Genomic DNA, 18,829 nt, shown 5'->3' on the forward strand with positions numbered 1-18,829 from the left:
TAAGCCCCCATATCTGGGTTAGACTAGTCCCTCCCGCAATACAGATGATGCCATCTGTGCGAAGAGAGTGTGTGTGTGTGTGTGTGTGTGTGTGTGTGTGTGTGTGTGTGTGTGAGCGTGTGGCTTTCAAATCAAATGCGGAGTGTCTCTTTTCACTATTAATCCAGGTCGTCCCCACTGAAATGTTAATAGACTGGCTGGGACTGAGATACTGCTGTTTATGCCAAGTGGATGGCTTGAAAGAAAAATCAAAGAGAACTGAGAAAAGTTGAAAAGGTTAAATAAAAAAAAACATTTTTGTTCAGCTGCAATACATGACGAATAATTATGAGAGTGCAAAACATGTTCTCTGTTATGTCTGATTATTTTTGGGTTTGGTATTTTCAAAATAAGTAGACTTTATGTTAGGCTGTGGGGAAATTGTGATTGGCATTTTCACTATTTTGTGACTAGACTCAATGCCAAATGGACAGGGAGAAAAGGTCCTAATTAGCACATTAATCAATAATGAAAGTATTCATTATTGCAGCCTTGATTTGATTAACGTTAGTTGTTACTATTAATAATTAGAAATTATTATTATTACCCAATTCATAGAAGGCAGATAATGACTTACAGTTCCATAAAGCATAAAATTGGACTAATACATCCGGAAATAGATGGCTGGCATGATGACTGTGATTGGATGACAGGAGTAAATCTGCTGGCCAAATCCCCTCATGGCTCAAGCTGTGATTTGGACCAGAGAGATTTGTTTTCAGAGTGAACTCCGCCCTGCAGAGATGACTACTGTAAATGTCCAACACACGACTGCAGCAGGCCAGCAAAGAGTTTGTTTAATTTGGATAAAACAGCTTGGACCCGACTTTCGCTGCTCCTTTCCGGCGTGCTGACGTGCAAAAACGTGCGTTGAGCCCAACAAGCTAACTCAACGGAAACTCTATGGTAGGATAGATAACGTACAATTGTGTTTTTAGCATGTTGTGGTGCGGCTCACATATTGTTAGATATCCCGTGTTTCGTGTACTTGTATTTGAAAAGTTACCTGCTGTTAGACGTTTAAACTTTCTGTCAAGAAGAACAGACAGCTCTGTGATTGACAGCCGCTTCAAAGAGCCTCTAAAGCAGATGACCGTCATGTTAGCATGCAGTAGCAATGTGCGGTTTTAACGCTGACGCGGGGAATTATGGGAAATTGACGCTCACCTGCCACCCCGAAAACAAAACGTATATTTGCATATTTTAAATTTTAATTACAATAATTTTGCATATTTATAGATTCTGGATTTTTGTAACGATGGGGGGGAGGGGAGGGAGGAGTGTATGCCATTTTAAGAATTTAAATAAGGTCATTCAACTTTTTTGTGAATAATTATTCAAAGCAGAGTATTGGTGAAAACTGTCTGCTGCCATACACTGATGAGACTGCCAAAAGAATGTTAACTTACACTGCTGTCCTAGAAACCGAGGCATTGAACCCTGATTGATTCATATCATGCTTTATATTTGTCAAAAATGCTAGAATGTAAACTTCATATTGGTGTTATAGTCCGTGAAGCAGCTCCATGTACTTTTCTGGTCAAACGGTTCTCTCTGACTTGTTTGCCAGTGCACTGATATGAAAAAGATGGTAGTTATGATATGTTGGTGTTCTTAGTGTGCTGGGTCACCCATAATTACAGGCAATCACTCAACCCTTTGTTTTAAATCCATGTAATAAAGAAGTGTAAAGTGACTTGCAGATTCACTTAAAAATGACCACATCTGTTGTCTTCACACCTCTTTTATCACAATAATAATCACTTAATAACACAGCTGTTGCCGAACATGTTAAATCCTTAAAAAAGAAATAACATACAATAATTGTACCACTTTAATAGATGGTGATACATTGTGACATTCAACAGCAAGTGGTCCAGTAATTAACACAGCAAATGTTACAAAATCATAGAAGCTTTAATTTGATTCTGTCCATTACACTTTTTACCATTACTCATTGATAACTAATATCTTCAAAACAAAAAAGGATAACAGGCCCACCAATTGCTGTGAAATGTTAAATTCAGTTTAGATAAATTACAACAGGTTTTGTCTTTTTAAATATACAATTTATATCTATTATTAGTGTTCATTTGTACACAAGTGACACCTGTGAATTAAGTAAGTAAGTAAGTCACGACTCTAGGTACTGGTAAGAAAATCGATAACAATACAGTAACAGTTACATTACGTGCATTAACCTTGTCATGCATTGCCAGACCTTCCCCCACAGCGCTGCGGAGCAGGGTCTGGCGGACGGAGCAACGGTGCCTCTGCAAAATTGCCTCGGGAAGGAACTTGTTTGGGTGGAACATGTGTAGTTCAAAGGTTGTTTTAGACATGCAACAGAAACCTCAGATTGGACAGGTAGTCTAGCTAGCTGTCTGGATTTACCCTGCAGAGATCTGAGGAGCAGTTAACCAATAGTCCTCATAAATCCACCAGTTTAAATTGCCAACACAAAGAAAGCCAAAGGTGAGGGACATCCAGCCGAAATGAGGGACATCTGGCGGAATTTCTGGCGGCACCTGAGCAATCCCTTAATTGGAACGTCGTTGATATAGACTAACCTAGAGTCAATGCTTATATACTGATGTTTCTTTATGAATATGGATCAATGTGGTGATAGTTATACTTTGCTAGTTGTACTTTAGTATAAAATGAGCTGTCAGAGCTGTACTCTGTCCCCCAGCAGGTGCTGTGGCCGAGTTGTGAGAGGGGGTCATGCCTTTGGTCAAGAGAAACATTCAGCCTCGCCACCTGTGCCACGGTGCAGTGCCTGATCGGATTGGCAACGAGCTGGAATGTGTAACCAACAATACATTGTCCGCCATCATCCGCCAGCTCAGTAGTCTGAGTAAGATCACAGTTACTCATATTTAGCTATGTTTGTATCAAAACATGTTCAGATGCTTCTTTAATGTGAGATCATTACAGGAGGGAAGCTGTATGACCACCCCAAATTAGCACAAAACAAGTTAATTAGTTTAAGTCAAGGAGTGGTGGATGATATCCCAATGTCACTTCATTGTTATGCTTTTGACAAGCCAAAACAAAACAAATGAAAACACATAAAAAGCATTAAAAGTAATTATCATGTAACTGTTATCACATCTATCTACTGTACACCCTAATCAGCCAATTTGTACAGAAGCAGAGTGGTTAAAATGGTTAAAGATGTGGGGCAATGTCCATATAAGCATTGGTATACCTGTGTGTGTTTATTGATGGGTTTTACAGTTTATCTACTGAAATGTGTGAGACACAGAGAAAAATGTAGATGGAAAGACTATTTTGGGAAGTGTGTGTGTGTGTGTGTGTGTGTGTGTGTGTGTGTGTGTGTGTGTGTGTGTGTGTGTGTGTGTGGTGATGTTACAGGAGCTTAGAGCTTACTGTAAAGCTTTGTATCACAGGCAGATAAGACGGAGAGTGGGCAGAGACACAAACAGAGGCAGTCTAATGAAAGCTTCCACATTAAGTGGATCAGCGCTGTTTGACGTGTGCCATTCATGATGTTATGTGGGGGGACTAAACACGTAATGCTTGTGTATAATCCAGAGAAATAGAATGGATTCAGAAATGTACAAACATTATAAAACATATTTTCATGTGTCATGCAATATGCTGCACTTCTTTCTTTACCTCACAGGTTTGAATCACCTTTCTATGTATTAACAACTCCTTTTCTCTTCTGGTTCTTTGCGCTGGTTGCAGGTACACATGCAGAAAACGTTTTTGGGGAGCTTTTTAACGAGGCCAACACCTTTTATGTTCGCGCCAACTCTCTCCAGGACCGCATTGACCGCTTAGCCGTCAAGGTCACCCAGCTAGACTCCAACGTGGAGGAGGGTTAGTTCACTGGATGCACTTTAATATCTTATTTTCATTCTCACATGCATTGTATTAAACTTTAAACCCCTGTCTTACTGTTTTGTAGTCTCTCTTCAGGACATAAACATGAGGAAGGCATTCAAAAGCTCTACTGTCCAGGACCAGCAGGTTTTGTCCAAAGACAGCACTCCGAACTCGGTGGCTGAGATGTACAACAGCAGCGACAGGCCTCCTCCCCTCAGCACCCTCACTGGCTACAGGTACTGCATGCGTTGTACAAACGACAACATCTGAACAGGTTACATTCTGATTTTGTGTGTAAAATTGTTTTTAAAATACAGAGAGGATTCCACTGATGCAATGAAATTCTACTCAGACCCGTCTTACTTTTTTGAGTTGTGGAAGGAGAAAATGCTTCAGGACACAGAGGACAAGAGGAAAGAAAGGCGGAGGCAAAGGGTAAGAGCACTCTACTGACTGTTTTATTTTAATGTATTTATTTGGCAATTTGGTTCTCATCTCCCTTTCTGTCCCTTCAATCTACCTTTCCCAGGAACAGAAACGATGTGTGGAAAGCAGCACCCTTCAGCGCGAGGTGAAGAAGGTGAGAAAGGCTCGAAACCGCAGGCAAGAGTGGAACATGATGGCATTCGATAAAGAACTTCGTCCAGATCACCGCCATCCGCAGAGTCTCCAACGAGGGGCATCATCTGAGGGCTCGCTCTCCCCCGACGGCAGGTTAGTGCTTATTTTCTGAAAGAAAATAGAGATGCAACCAGGGAATTTGGGTTTTTGAATAGAATCAACATTTAAAATGTCACAAACTGCACAGCTTTGGATAGGGGTGGGAATCACCAGAGGTACCACGATACGATATTATCACGATACTTAGGTCACGATACGATATTATTGCGATTTTAAACATATTGCGATATTCTGCAATATATTGCAATTTATTACCTTTTTTCCAACTTCATTATTATGTCCCCAAAGGAAAACTTTGTCAACATCTGTTTGTTCATCTCACATGAATTTTATTGCTGTAAAATGTGACTGTCAAGCTGACTAACTAACCAGCACTTTAATGAATATGTTATAAATGTTGTATACACCTGGCAAACTGAACTGTTTGCATTTTTAATTAAGGTGGACTAGACTGTAATACCAACAGGTATGCACTGCTGTGCTACTACAGGTATTTTTTACAATTAAAATGAGTACAAAAACGGCGTGACGGAGTCACGTACCTCGGTTCCGGTGTTTTTAGCAAGTGACAAAATCCTTCATTTTCCACAACGTTGTATGGACGCAGGTCTTTGCACATGAAGTAGGCGATGGCTTGAGTTATTTTCTTAGCTCGCTCTGAATTGGGAGGTAGCTTTGTCAAGCTAAGTGTGTCCAGTGTTGGTTGGTTTTTCGGCGGAGCTGGTTTAGCATTAGCTTTACCGTCCTCGGCTAACGCTAACTCTGGATGGTGCCGTGTGAGATGAGCCCTCATGTTTGTGGTATTCCCTGAGTATTTTATTTGCATACGACACTCCTTGCAAATCCCATGTCTCATATCCATCTCAGTTGTCCCCTCCTTGTTAAAAAATCCGAAAAAAGTCCAAACACTTGATTTAAACGCAGATGGTGCATTTCTGATTTCTTTCTCTGACGCTGCCATGTTTATTTTATCTACATCCTCCTGCACGCTGACAGTCACCCCGCTGACCTCACCAGAAAACAAACAGCGCCATCTGGTGGACCGAATAAGCAATTGATTTCATTATTATACTACCAAAAAGTTAAATTCTGATGTGCAATTTAAATAATAAAAGATCGATACTTGGCGCCTGTGTATCGATACAGTATTGCCACGAGAAATATCGCGATACTATGCTGTATCGATTTTTTCCCCCACCCCTAGCTTTGGAGACATTTTTTGCTCTTTCTGATACTGCATATGAAATGTTTTGGGCTAGTTTAATACTCACTGACTTTCCAGTGAGTATTAAACTAGCCCAAAACATTTGTGCGTCCACAATCAAAAGTATTAGAATAATACTGTAAACAATTGCAAAAATAAGATCGGGAGGAATAAAATCTAAACTCTACTTTACCTTGTGGTTGAAATAGCAATATCTCTGTTGTGTAAAGCTTCAGTTTTGATTTTATAACAAAGAATCCACCATCTGGATATGTGAAGGCATCTGCATGAAAAGCTCTCTGTTTTTCATTGTTTATCCAGGCCTGACCTCCCAGACTACCCCGTCCCTCCATTGCCTGCCCACGCTGCTTGTAATCATGCCAAGTCACAAGATTACGTGACTGGGAACGCACACCCCTCACCACCTGTGGAGCATGAATACCACAGCATTGATGTGAACTACAAGAGAGTAACCTATGCCACAGCAGAGCCTCATGCTGCAGACCGATTGAACGGTTCAATACGTCCACCTGCAAATTACAAGTATGTGTTTGTTGCATAATTAGAGAAAGAATTCAATATAATATCTATTTTCCACTGCAACATAATCCTCTTTCTTTCACTGTCGACCAGCTCTCTTCCCCCACCTCCTTCCCCCGGCCCACCCATACCATCAGCCCAGACAGCCTTTGGTTTTCCTCTGGGTGCGCTCCCACCAACACCACATAATGGAGTTTTGCACATAGGCCCAGGCTACCCTCTCCCATCCTTACCTCTTCCAGGGCCACACATGTTCCCTCCTCCCCCAGGTCCCCCACCTCCACCTCTCCCTCCCCCAGCTGCACCCTCACACCTAGCGGGATACAGTGAAAGCGGCAGAGCTGAGACTCGACCTGTGAGAGATGCGAGAAGTGACCTGCTGTCTGCGATCCGTATGGGTGAGTAGCGGTACTGGCGCGGTTTTATCTGGCATTGTTTTCTGCTGGTCAGATAAGAGCAGACATGATTGAATAAAACTGTAAGATGTACAATATATAATCTTATTTTAATATACTGTATGTGTGCCATTACTAGGCATCCAGCTGAAGAAAGTTCAAGAGCAGCAGGAGCAGCTGAACAAGCAGGAGCCGGTGGGGAACGACGTGGCCACCATCCTGTCCCGGCGCATTGCGGTGGAGTACAGTGACTCTGATGACGACTCTGAGCTGGAGGAAAACGAGTGGTCAGACTAAACACAAAGTGTAGCACCTGGTTGAAGTTTTGCTTAATTGGATCATCAGTGCAAATAAACCAAAACGGTGAATCCCTCTCTTTGGCTCCACCTAGTGGACTCCACATACCAAACCACTGCTGCCAGAGCTCCTTAATTTCATCTTGTATTATTTATGTGCTGCCACATTTCATGAGGAAACTGCAGGGGTGGACACTTTGTACCATTTTTCTGAAACTGGTGAATTTTCAGATTCACATTAAGAAGTGATGGATCGTCTGATTAAATTGTATGATTACATTTTTCATTTTCTACCACTAATGAAATTTGTTTTCTCACTTTGTCAATCTAAACTGTGCGTTCTAATAAAATGTCATCTCCTGATAAACTGACACCTTGAACGCACCATACCCATTGATGAAATGTGCATTAGACCCTAAAACGGATGTCCCAGTACTAGGCCTTTTTCACTGAAGACATTTAAATTTGTTTCAGTAAGAAAACCCCAGGAAGGTCCATAAATAATAAAATGATTGGCTGAATTCCATTTAGCTGCTTCAGTTTCAGTATACTGGTGCTGTGCATGCTGGCTCATTGTCACACTGTCATGGCTTACTGGGACACTTGCATAGAACAGAGCCACCATTGAAGTTATAAGTAACACCTGTATCATTAAATAGGATTATTATTAAGTCAAAATGTCTGTTGTGGAAAAGGCCTATTATTTATGAGTTAGTGCAACAATTTGAAGTAAAACTTTCAGTATTTATTTTCATAATTGTATGAAATATCACAACCCTAATAATATTTTTTACTAAATATACCCCTTCCTATATTATGTGAATGTTTGAAAAGTAATTCCATTCAATATTTGGTAATGCTACCTCAATATCTGACCATTTCACTACCCCACGGTATGTTTAGTCAGGTACCAAACTGAAAACAGTTTGGTCTGCCAATAAATAATGATTTGTCTGTATTAGCTAGAAAATCATGTTGTGATTCTATAGTAGCTATGTTGTGATCCTAGTAGCTATATTTATAGTTTATATTTATTTATAGTATAACCTAAATAGTATAATAAATTATACTTGTATTTTAGTTCATATGCAGATGTGCAGCTTTATATCACAGACAGTTTTATTATCTTGTAGCTGTTGTGCATTTTTCAGTTAGTTATTAATCACAGCCGCAGCAGATTATCCCATAAATGATGCCACTCAATGATTGAATAAAATTAAGTTTAAAATCACTTTATTTTACAGTTCATGTGACTAGGTAGGCCTCTCTATGTTCATGTAGTTGGTTAAGTCTATGGTTGTAACCCAGGTAAAAGGTAAAACATGTAGCCAAAAAGCTGAAATATAAATCATGTTCATCAGATAAAGTGGCTGTACTGTAACTTTCATTTATTTATTTAAGAAAGGGTGTTGAAACCATCCTTGTTGGTTAGGTGAGGTAAACATATATATCCAGCAGATGTCACTAATGCGCCTGGTGGAAGTGTTTAGCCCTTCACAGTCACTGGTTTAGACCGGAGTAACTACGGGGAAACTGTTGAGCTTCGAGCGCCATGTTGGCTCCACATATGTGAGCCACCCAGAATGGAGGAAACCGGTTGAGCCACAATGGAGATGTTTTCTTTCCGTGACAGTCTGGTGCCTGGCAGGTGATTAGTATAAAGCTCCTCCTCAGTTTGCTACGTTGGAGACAAATTTGGATAATTCAGAACTGGAAATTAAGACAAGGTAAGATATTTATAGTAGCGGTATAATATGAGGTTCTGGATTCATAACAGTTAGCGATAGCTAGCTAGAGATTCAAATATTGCGCAAATAATCTAGCTTAACTTGTATGTAAATTAATGATGATGAAGATAGCTGTGTTTGCTAGCTAGTAACCTGACGCGCACACGCACAAATCAGCTTTGCTAGTAACAAACCTGCTACCATCTGGCTAGCAAACATGTCCTTAGCGATGAACAGTAGTGACTTAACTCTACCTTGTCTTTAAGCCTGGGGGAAAAGGGTAATGCATGAAATGTTTAGTTAGCTTGTGAGCTTAACGTTAACGTCACACTGCCAGACTTGGTCATTTATTCTGTAGAGAGTAACGTTACTGTGCTAGTACTCTGTAATGTGGTATGGTGCTCCTATAAATAATTTCCATCTCATCGTGGTGTGTAAAGTCTGTAGAATCTGTAGGGTGCCATATTTGCTCTGTAACTATCATAAGCTGAAATGAGGTACTGCATTGTGTGTGTGTGTGTGTGTGTGTGTGTGTGTGTGTGTGTGTGTGTGTGTGTGTGTGTGTGTGTGTGTGTGTGTGTGTGTGTGTGTGTGTGTTAAACGATGTCAAAGTCTGCTGAGTGCATTTCATTTAAATTAACAGCATTGGTGTCTCATATTCATTCCTCATTTTTTGCAGGACATAAACTGTCAATATGGATACCTCAAAACTTCCTAAGATCCAGGATGAGGAGCGAGAAAGCGAGTTTGGATATGTACATGGAGTTTCTGGACCAGGTCTGCTTTATTTCCCTTTTCTTTAAATTGTTAGATTGCATTGTTTAGAATATGATGGGTCAAAAGCCACTTATTATTTTGTTTTAATAAAAAAATATTGTATTAATACAACCTTTTTTTCAAAGCAGTTTGATGTGCAAATACAAAAAGTAAACAAAAAAACTTCCTTCTGTAAAATATGTGGATGTTTGATGATTTTTTTTTTTAGCATATTCCTTGTCCAAACAGATGTGTTCATTGTATCTATTTCTTTAACAGTGGTGACAGCTACTGCGATGGCAGGAGCAGCCATGTACGAGCTGGTTCGTGTAGGTCACAGTGAGCTGGTGGGAGAAATCATCCGTTTAGAGGGAGACATGGCAACTATCCAGGTCTACGAGGAGACTTGTATCCTTTCTACTGCAATGTTACCTACCTCTGCGGTTACACGTCTAACAGATCATATGATGATCTTCCTTAAAACTAAATTCACATTATGTATGCTAAAAAGGACACATCTTAGAGCTACTTTAATGATAGAAAATGTGAGTATGAATGTATAGACATGACTTGAGTGTCAATGTTTTGACAATTTGGTTTTCCTTAACTTAATGCCACAGCTGGTGTGTCTGTTGGTGACCCTGTCCTTCGGACGGGAAAACCCCTCTCTGTAGAGCTTGGACCGGGAATCATGGGCTCCATTTTTGACGGTATCCAGCGTCCGCTTAAAGACATCAATGACCTCACTCAAAGTATCTATATCCCAAGAGGAGTAAACATTGGTGCTCTTAACAGAGACCTCAAATGGGAATTTTCCCCCGGGCAGAGTCTGCGGGTAAGAAAAATACAGCGTGGTGTGGATGTCTCTCTTCTACAGCTGTTCTCACTAATTTCACCTGCTCTCCTCTCCAGGTCGGCAGTCATGTGACCGGTGGCGATATCTACGGTATGGTGTTTGAAAACTCCTTAATAAAGCACAAGCTGATGCTTCCACCTCGCAACAGAGGCACTGTCACCTACCTAGCCCAACCTGGCAACTACGACATTTCTGTGAGTGTTTGTCCAGAAGCAAAACACTCTGTAGTTGGATCAAACCTTCTGTGAGACTAATTTGCTGATCTCATTGCATTCAGGATGTGGTTCTGGAGCTGGAATTTGAAGGTGTGAAGGAGAAGTTCACCATGATGCAGGTGTGGCCGGTACGACAAATCCGCCCAGTCACAGAGAAGCTACCTGCCAATCATCCACTGCTGACTGGTCAAAGAGTTCTGGACGCACTTTTCCCGTGAGTAGTTTTGTGCGAGTTAAGTTGAACAACTTCAGCCTCTATTTTAACTTGTGCTTTTACTCATGACCTGTGTGCTGTGTAGTTGCGTGCAGGGTGGCACCACTGCTATACCAGGCGCCTTTGGATGTGGAAAGACGGTGATCTCGCAGTCGTTGTCCAAGTACTCCAACAGTGACGTCATTATCTACGTTGGCTGCGGAGAGCGTGGAAATGAAATGTCAGAAGTGCTGCGGGATTTCCCCGAGGTAGGTGAAAGAACAAAAAGTCTAAAAAGCATTAAAAAAGAATATATGAGTAAAGGGAAAACTTAATGATTTTAATATTTGTTTAGAGCAAAAACGCTTCAATAGAACACAAGCGTTCACATTGTATTGTATGTATGTTAACAATGCTCTTGCCCACAGCTTACTATGGAGGTTGATGGCAAGACTGAGAGCATCATGAAGAGAACAGCACTGGTTGCTAATACATCCAACATGCCTGTGGCTGCCAGAGAGGCCTCCATTTATACAGGTACAAACCGTTTACTTTGTAGAGAAGTCTCATAGCTTATTTACAGTGCTCAGCATAAGTGAATACACCCATGCTAAAGTTGACTAAAAAGAGGAATAAAAAAAATCATCTTTTGGAAATTGATCTTAATGCCTTAAAGTGATGGTTCGGAGTAATTTACCCTAGGGTCCTTTGCACCATGACCTCGAGCCAAACACCCCCCCAGAAGCTTTTTTCACCTGGGTCTAACATTGGGCGAGTTAGCGTAGAGCAGCGTTAGCAGGGGCTAATGGACCCACGTTTGTATCTCGTAAATGACCCCACTAATAATGCCCGAAATGATACCAAACTTCTACACTAGTACAAATAGGTTATGCACTCATAAAACGATGGATTGGAAAGTTTGTAAGTACACCAGAAGTTTATGAACACTTGCCTGCTCTCTTCTTCTCTCTGTTGCTGCTGCAGCTGCTGCTGCTGCTACCTGCAGCTAGACGAGTGCTTAGGGCTGTCTACAAATTACTACACCGAAAAGAGATACAACAAAAATATTTAATGATTAAATAAGGTAATGTCTCCAAACTTACCTCAATGATTACTTGTCTCCTGCTAGTTATATTACAACACTTACTTTAAAAAATAAGTTAAATTAAAAAATATTTTTGTTGCATCTCTTTTCGGTGTTGTAATTTGTAGACATCGTCTCACAGCAGCAACAACAACAGCAGACAGCAGAAGCCAGCAGGTGTACTTACAAACTTTCCAATCCATCGTTTTATGAGTACATAACCTATATGTACTAGTGTAGACCTTTGGTATCATTTCGGGCATTATTAGTGGGGTCATTTACGAGATACAAACGTGGGTCCATTAGCCCCTGCGCTAAGCTATTCAGCGGCTAACGCTACTCTACGCTACTCTACGCTAACTCGCCCAATGTTAGACCCAGGTGAAAAAAGCTTCTGGGGGGGTGTTTGGCTCGAGGTCATGGTGCAAAGGACCCTAGGGTAAATTACTCCGAACCATCACTTTAATTAAAAATGAGGAAAAATCCAACCTTTAATGACACCAATTTTCTTTGTGAATGAATAATGTATCATAAACAAATAAATGTTCTTCCTTAAAATACAGGGGGCATAAGTAAGTACACCCCTATGTTAAATTCCCATAGAGGCAGGCAGATTTTTATTTTTAAAGGCCAGTTATTTCATGGATCCAGGATACTATGCATCCTGATAAAGTTCCCTTGGCCTTTGGAATTAAAATAGCCCCACATCATCACATACCCTTCACCATACCTAGAGATTGACATGGGGGTCTTTCCATAAAATCATCTCTCAATGCAAATCAAACCAGCTATTGGGCTAACTGAAATAAAACCATGTCAATCTCTAGGTATGGTGAAGGGTATGTGATGATGTGGGGCTATTTTAATTCCAAAGGCCAAGGGAACTTTATCAGGATGCATAGTATCCTGGATCCATAACTGGCCTTTAAAAATAAACATCTGCCAGCCTCTATGGGAATTTAACATAGGGGTGTACTGACTTATGCCCCCCCTTTATTTTATTTCATTTATTTATTTACGATACATTATTCATTCACAAAGAAAATTGGTGTCCTTAAAGGTTGGATTTTTTTCTAATTCTTTTAATTAAGGCATTAAGATCAATTTCCAAAAGATGATTTTTTTTTTTTTTTTTTTTTATTCCTCTTTTTAGTCAACTTTAGCATGGGTGTATTCACTATGCTGCTACTATACATGTATGATAAATACAAATTTTCCCTTTTCTTGTTTCTTTATAAGAAAATGGGAAAACGCCCTGATATCCCATTCTGAATGATGTCAAAGTAGTTAACACTAAGCAAATGCCTTTGTTTATTTCCTGTTTGTAATTGTTTGGAGAATCCAATTTGTAAATTGAATATATTTTACCTCTGCAGGGATCACGCTGTCCGAATACTTCCGAGACATGGGCTATCATGTGAGCATGATGGCCGACTCCACGTCCCGATGGGCCGAAGCTCTGAGAGAAATCTCTGGAAGATTAGCTGAAATGCCTGCTGGTAAGTTTGTGATGGATGTGATTGATTTATATTCTGTATGTAATTGTAAGGACACTGTGAGGCAGTTTGTCTGTGTCGTTGTCTGCAGACAGTGGGTATCCTGCTTACCTGGGCGCCAGGCTCGCCTCCTTCTATGAGCGCGCCGGACGTGTGAAGTGCCTGGGTAATCCTGAGAGAGAAGGCAGCGTCAGCATCGTAGGAGCGTGAGTTGAGTTTCATATAAGCAGGGGAAATTATTTCAATTTTTTTCCCCAACATCTGCTGTACACTTAAACGCAGCAGCACAAATAAAAATAAAATCGACTTGGAGTAGGTGCATTAAAATCATTAAAAATTAATTTCCTACCTTTCAAGCAGTCGTTGCTTTCAGTAACAATGAAAATCAATCTGCAAAGCTCGTCTTTTTGTTGCCTTCAGGGATCCTCCACTGTCCAAGTTTCTGCAAGTTTATTGTCAAAGCATTCTAAAATCAACTTAAACCAATGGATGGTTAGCAATCAAATATACACACAGCACAATGTCTTGTAGCTGAACTGCATGGTGTACTGTTGAAGCTGTCTTTGGTGGTAAAGTAACTATCTCCACCTCTCTAAGTTTATTTAGATTTTGTATGATTTTTAAAGATTTTTGCAAATTGTTTGAAAAGGCCTTTGACAGTTAGACCTCGTGATTTAGCTTACATATTTTTTAGTTCCCTTTTCCATGGAAGTAAGAAAAGTAAGGTAGCCTAACAAAACAAACCTAGACACACAAGGTACAGTATCATATATTAGGCTGACTTTTCCTTACATACTGTGCATTCCTTAGTGTGTCCCCCCCTGGTGGAGATTTCTCAGACCCCGTCACTTCAGCCACATTGGGCATTGTTCAGGTAAGCAATGGGCATTGGCTCTTCAACCCTTGATCCTAACGTTTGACCTTGCAGTCAATATTTATTTCTTGCGCACCACTCTTGAGTGTGTGTCAATCTTTTTTGTTTTCTTCTTATTAGGTGTTCTGGGGGTTGGACAAGAAGCTGGCTCAGAGGAAGCACTTCCCCTCTGTAAACTGGCTGATTAGCTATAGCAAGTACACACGAGCTCTGGATGAGTACTATGACAAACATTTCCCTGAGTTTGTTCCTCTCCGTACAAAAGCCAAGGAGATTCTACAGGAAGAGGAGGACCTGGCTGAAATAGTGCAGCTTGTAGGCAAGGTGAGGCCAGTTCCTTAATTTCATTTCTAAAGGTTTTCTCCTACATGCACACATTTTTACAGCAAGGTATACGATGCGTTTCGATGTGTGAAATCTATTATAGGAGAGGTTTCTGTTAAAACTAGTTCATCATTTAAATTGTTAGCACGCTAACCTGGTTAATCAAGAACCCTGAAAAAAGTGGACTGATCTTCATAGTCTTGTTTTGTTCACAGGCTTCTCTTGCTGAGACCGATAAGATCACTCTAGAAGTTGCAAAGCTCATTAAGGATGACTTCCTGCAGCAGAACGGTTATACCCCTTACGACAGGTGAAGACAAAACATCTTATCATCCACAAAACGCATGTCTTTTCCATTCAAAAGGCCTGAAATGGCTTTCCCACCTTTCTTTTCATTAGACCAATTGAATATTGTAGACATTGAAATAGCTTCTTTCTTTCCTCCACAACAATTGAAGACAAAAAAAGATGAAATAAACTTCATTATAAACTAATCAGTGGATATGATGAGAAGAGGTCTCTTAACATTTTTCCTTCACTTGATTATTCCATAAACAGTAAGCTTCACACAGTCTTCTGTCCCTACACACAGGTTCTGCCCATTCTACAAAACTGTTGGCATCCTCTCAAACATGATCTCGTTTTATGACATGGCCCGACACGCGGTGGAGTCCACGTCACAGAGCGACAACAAAATCACCTGGACCATTATCAGGGAGCACATGGGAGAGATCCTGTACAAAATCAGCTCCATGAAATTCAAGGTACATGATTGTTCCTCATGTTGTGGGGGAGAAAATCTTGTGCATTGTTTGTTTTTGTGTTTCCCCGTTGTTTTCATCAGTCGAGGTAAATAACTTCTTCTCTGTTCAATGGATTCTTTAGGACCCTGTTAAGGATGGCGAAGCTAAGATCAAAGCAGACTTTGCCCAGCTGATGGAGGACATGCAGAACGCCTTCCGGACCCTGGAGGAATGAGTTTCCTACCTCTCGTTCCTCTCCCAAATATCCAAACCCCAGTGCAGTGCAACCTAGTGCAGATAGAATGGCCCGTGTTCTGAATGTCTGCCTCAGTCACGTGAACTCTTATGATTTCTTAGTGTTCCCGTCCTTTTAAACATTCCTGCACACATTTCATTTAGTAGATTTTGACTCATCTACTTCAAAAACACAGTACTGGAATCCCCTAATACACCTGAAAATATGGTTAGCAACACCTTCACTCAGCCCATTGCATATCACTTATAGATCACTGCACCATAATGTTGTGGTTAAAATCAGTGGGCCCCAATCAGGTGTTTTACTTGCACTTAACCAAAATCTGCAACAAAGAATGAAAAGGGATGTTTTTCCCCCAGATGTGACTGTGATGATAAATACAGATTATTAAACAAATGGGAACAAGCACATGGGTAAAGGGAAAGATGCACTACTGTACTGTATATCAGGGTGTTAAAGGCATTCGTCTACCTCTTAAGTGTGATAGTGATGTGGACAATGTACTTTATATTATGTGCAAAAATGTGAATGAATGAGTCTTTTAGAGTTGTGCTGTAAAAGATGTCTCACTATTATATGCGTGGTACGTTGCTGTTTCCTAAAATGATTAAAGCTTATCGTGTCAGTAAGATTGTATTTGTCATGTTCATGGGGAGTTGGTTGAATCAGTGTTTGACTTACTATAGTATAATTTATACAATCACTTTCAAAATGTGGAGCTGGCGGTCTGTCTAGAAATTTGCAAACTTAAATTTTCACTCCTTTGAAAGCCCGCTCTATAAAGCAGAGGATAAATACATTTGATTACAAATAGTAGTAATCTTAAAATGACGGATGGGAACAGAAAAGGAAAATAAATAAAGTCTATTTTATATACATTTTTGTAGGTCTTTTATCTAAACAGCTGAACGAGGGTGTGAGAATCAACCTCTGACTGCTGCAATTCATGAACCCAGATGTTCAGAGAAAGACTTACCTCTAGGTGGCATACATGTTGTTAGAATGTGCAGGGCGACTGTTAAGGAAAGTCTCTTTTTGATTGATTAACCTCTTGAAGCCGAATTTTCCACATAAATGTATTTTTAGTAGCTTTGATGAAGTGAGAAAAATTTTTTTACACACAACAAACACTGTATTACACTATTTTGTCTATCTCCTTGTTTCAACACTTGTTTGAAGCTACAGTATATGATGCTTTAGACTGAGTGAAATATTTGCAACACCCAAGTTTTGTAATACGTGCACTGTCACATCAAATGCAAATATTCTAAACGTGTGCATTTTTTTTCCCTAAAATTCAGCCTGACATACAGTATTTGGTAATTTTGAAACAGTTATCAGACAAACCGACAATGCCGCAAGGTGCCCCAAATGTTTACAATTCAGTGTTAAATATCACCCGGAAATTATTTTTTATTTTGAGTAATCATTACATTTTCTAGCAGAGCTGCAAAATCTGACCATAAAAATGGCTTTTTCACATTTAACATTTAATAAGCTGTGCCTAACTTTGATTTTGTAAGTATAAATCGTTAAAGTCTATATTCTTCACTAAATGTGCAACAATCAAAGTTAAAGTTTAAAAAAAATAACATTCTAAATGATCATGTATTAAGAGTTTAACACTCAAAAACTCAGTTTTCCCTCAAATTCAGCCGATGTAGTTTGATCAGATGTGATTGACATTAACGTGGAAACACAAGCAAACATCCCCTGAACTGTCATCGTATTTTGATTAAAATGTTGCTTGATTTTGATTGGTGCACAGAAATATGTGACATCACATTGATCCAATGAGTCCCGCCTACTTGAAATTAGTGAGAAACACACAAACAAAGAAATAATATATTAATATCTATCATGAAATAACCCAAACTGAACTCGTCAAAGGCCTATAAACTGATTCAAGCTATGTCACTCATCTGTTGTAATTTTGCTGATGTATAATCTTAAGCAAGTAAGTAAGTAAGTAAGTAATTTATTTGATATAGCACCTTTCACAGACAGAATCACAAAGTGCTTCACACAAAAGACATTTGATTAAAAAATATTAAAATCCAAAACAGAAAATAAACAAGCAACAATAAATGCAGTTTGAGTGAGGGTTCAAAAAAAACCAAAATTACAAACATGAGACAAAAGCCATTTGGAACAAGTATGTTTTCAAATGCTTTCTAAAAGCGTCAACCGAGATTGCAGAACGTAAGTTAACAGGAAGAGCGTTCCACAAGGTCGGAGCTACAACTTCGATAGAACGGTCACCTTTAGTCTTTAAACGAGTGCGAGGGACCATCAGTAGTCCCTAGTTAGAGGACCTGAGTGACCTGGTAGTGATGTACGGCTGGAGCAGGTCAGAGATATAAACAGGTGCCTGACCATGCAATGCTTTATATGTCAGAACTAGAACGTTAAATTGGATCTTTATTGGAAGCCAATGTAACATGGATAACACAGGAGTGATGTGTGACATTCTGTTAGACCTGGTCAACAGCCTAGCAGCAGAATTTTGCACTAGTTGCAGACGTTCCTGGGATGACTTGCTAAGACAGGTGAAAATAGAGTTACAATAATCAAGTCGTGATGAAACAAAACCATGAATGATCATCTCAAGTTCCCCTTGTGATACCATGGTCCTGAGTTTAGCAATGTTTCTCAGTTGGAAGAAACATGTACGGGACAGAGACCTGACATGTTGTTCAAGAAACATATTCTGATCAAATATAACACCAAGGTTTCTAAGATTGGACTGTACCACTGAAGAAAGGGACCCCAGAAGATTAATAACTTTGGAAGCTGTATTATCCGGAGCGACAATAAGGACTTCGGTCTTAGCCTCATTAAGCTGCAAGAAATTGTTTGCCAACCAATCCTTAATGGAGGACAAGCAATTAAGCAATGCAGACACTTTGTTGATTTCCTCCGGCTTAAAAGAGACATACAGCTGGATGTCATCAGCGTAGAAATGATAACTTATATCTCCAAATTGCCTAATTAAGTGGCCTAGGGGAAGCATATACAATGTAAATAAAATTGGACCCAACACAGAGCCCTGTGGCACCCCACAGGATAGAGCCGCGTTTTCAGAGGAATAGGGGCCTAGTGACACTGAATCTAGGTTCTATCTGTGAGATAGGAGGTGAACCAGTCCAAGGCGCTCCCAGAGATCCCAACCCAGTGCTTAAGTCTGTCAAGTAAAATGGAGTGATCCACAGTATCGAACGCTGCGCTACGGTCCAACAGTACCAGAACAGAACATTTCCCCGCATCAGAAGACATCATTAGATCATTAGATACT

At 40.0% G+C, this 18,829-nt stretch overlaps 2 protein-coding genes across 3 annotated transcripts; both read left to right on the forward strand.

The window, feature by feature from the left end:
- The first annotated feature begins 683 nt into the window (after positions 1 to 683).
- On the forward strand, positions 684 to 7,968 carry wasf3a (WASP family member 3a). Of its 2 annotated transcripts, none has more exons than XM_028594464.1 (9): positions 684 to 945; positions 2,732 to 2,896; positions 3,754 to 3,888; positions 3,977 to 4,130; positions 4,212 to 4,329; positions 4,424 to 4,608; positions 6,101 to 6,322; positions 6,413 to 6,717; positions 6,854 to 7,968. In XM_028594464.1, the coding sequence occupies exons 2-9, from the start codon at positions 2,764 to 2,766 to the stop codon at positions 7,009 to 7,011; spliced, it is 1,410 nt and encodes a 469-aa protein (XP_028450265.1). In that variant the 5' UTR covers positions 684 to 945; positions 2,732 to 2,763; the 3' UTR covers positions 7,012 to 7,968. The 2 variants fall into 2 exon arrangements, with proteins under 2 accessions (XP_028450265.1, XP_028450266.1); XM_028594465.1 differs by having other exon boundaries at positions 2,735 to 2,896.
- A 506-nt stretch (positions 7,969 to 8,474) lies between these two features.
- Positions 8,475 to 16,163, forward strand: LOC114566429 (V-type proton ATPase catalytic subunit A). The gene is made up of 15 exons (XM_028594896.1): positions 8,475 to 8,737; positions 9,417 to 9,514; positions 9,773 to 9,901; positions 10,114 to 10,328; positions 10,406 to 10,543; positions 10,627 to 10,778; positions 10,864 to 11,026; positions 11,186 to 11,294; positions 13,218 to 13,340; positions 13,429 to 13,543; positions 14,148 to 14,211; positions 14,332 to 14,535; positions 14,751 to 14,845; positions 15,128 to 15,299; positions 15,421 to 16,163. The coding sequence occupies exons 2-15, from the start codon at positions 9,433 to 9,435 to the stop codon at positions 15,511 to 15,513; spliced, it is 1,854 nt and encodes a 617-aa protein (XP_028450697.1). The 5' UTR covers positions 8,475 to 8,737; positions 9,417 to 9,432; the 3' UTR covers positions 15,514 to 16,163.
- The last annotated feature ends 2,666 nt before the right edge of the window (positions 16,164 to 18,829 follow it).

The sequence above is a fragment of the Perca flavescens genome, chromosome 13 (assembly GCF_004354835.1).
Source record: "Perca flavescens isolate YP-PL-M2 chromosome 13, PFLA_1.0, whole genome shotgun sequence".
In the NCBI taxonomy this organism is placed as follows: domain Eukaryota; kingdom Metazoa; phylum Chordata; class Actinopteri; order Perciformes; family Percidae; genus Perca; species Perca flavescens.

Coding starts and splice junctions, on each gene's coding strand:
- LOC114566429 (XM_028594896.1), top strand. CDS start 9,433: ATGGATACCTCAAAACTTCCTAAGATCCAGGATGAGGAGCGAGAAAGC. Junction 9,902..10,113: donor CCAGGTCTACGAGGAGACTT/GTATCCTTTCTA, acceptor TTAATGCCACAG/CTGGTGTGTCTGTTGGTGAC. Junction 13,544..14,147: donor AGCGTCAGCATCGTAGGAGC/GTGAGTTGAGTT, acceptor TGCATTCCTTAG/TGTGTCCCCCCCTGGTGGAG.
- wasf3a (XM_028594464.1), top strand. CDS start 2,764: ATGCCTTTGGTCAAGAGAAACATTCAGCCTCGCCACCTGTGCCACGGT. Junction 4,131..4,211: donor AGCACCCTCACTGGCTACAG/GTACTGCATGCG, acceptor TTTAAAATACAG/AGAGGATTCCACTGATGCAA. Junction 4,330..4,423: donor AAGAAAGGCGGAGGCAAAGG/GTAAGAGCACTC, acceptor TACCTTTCCCAG/GAACAGAAACGATGTGTGGA.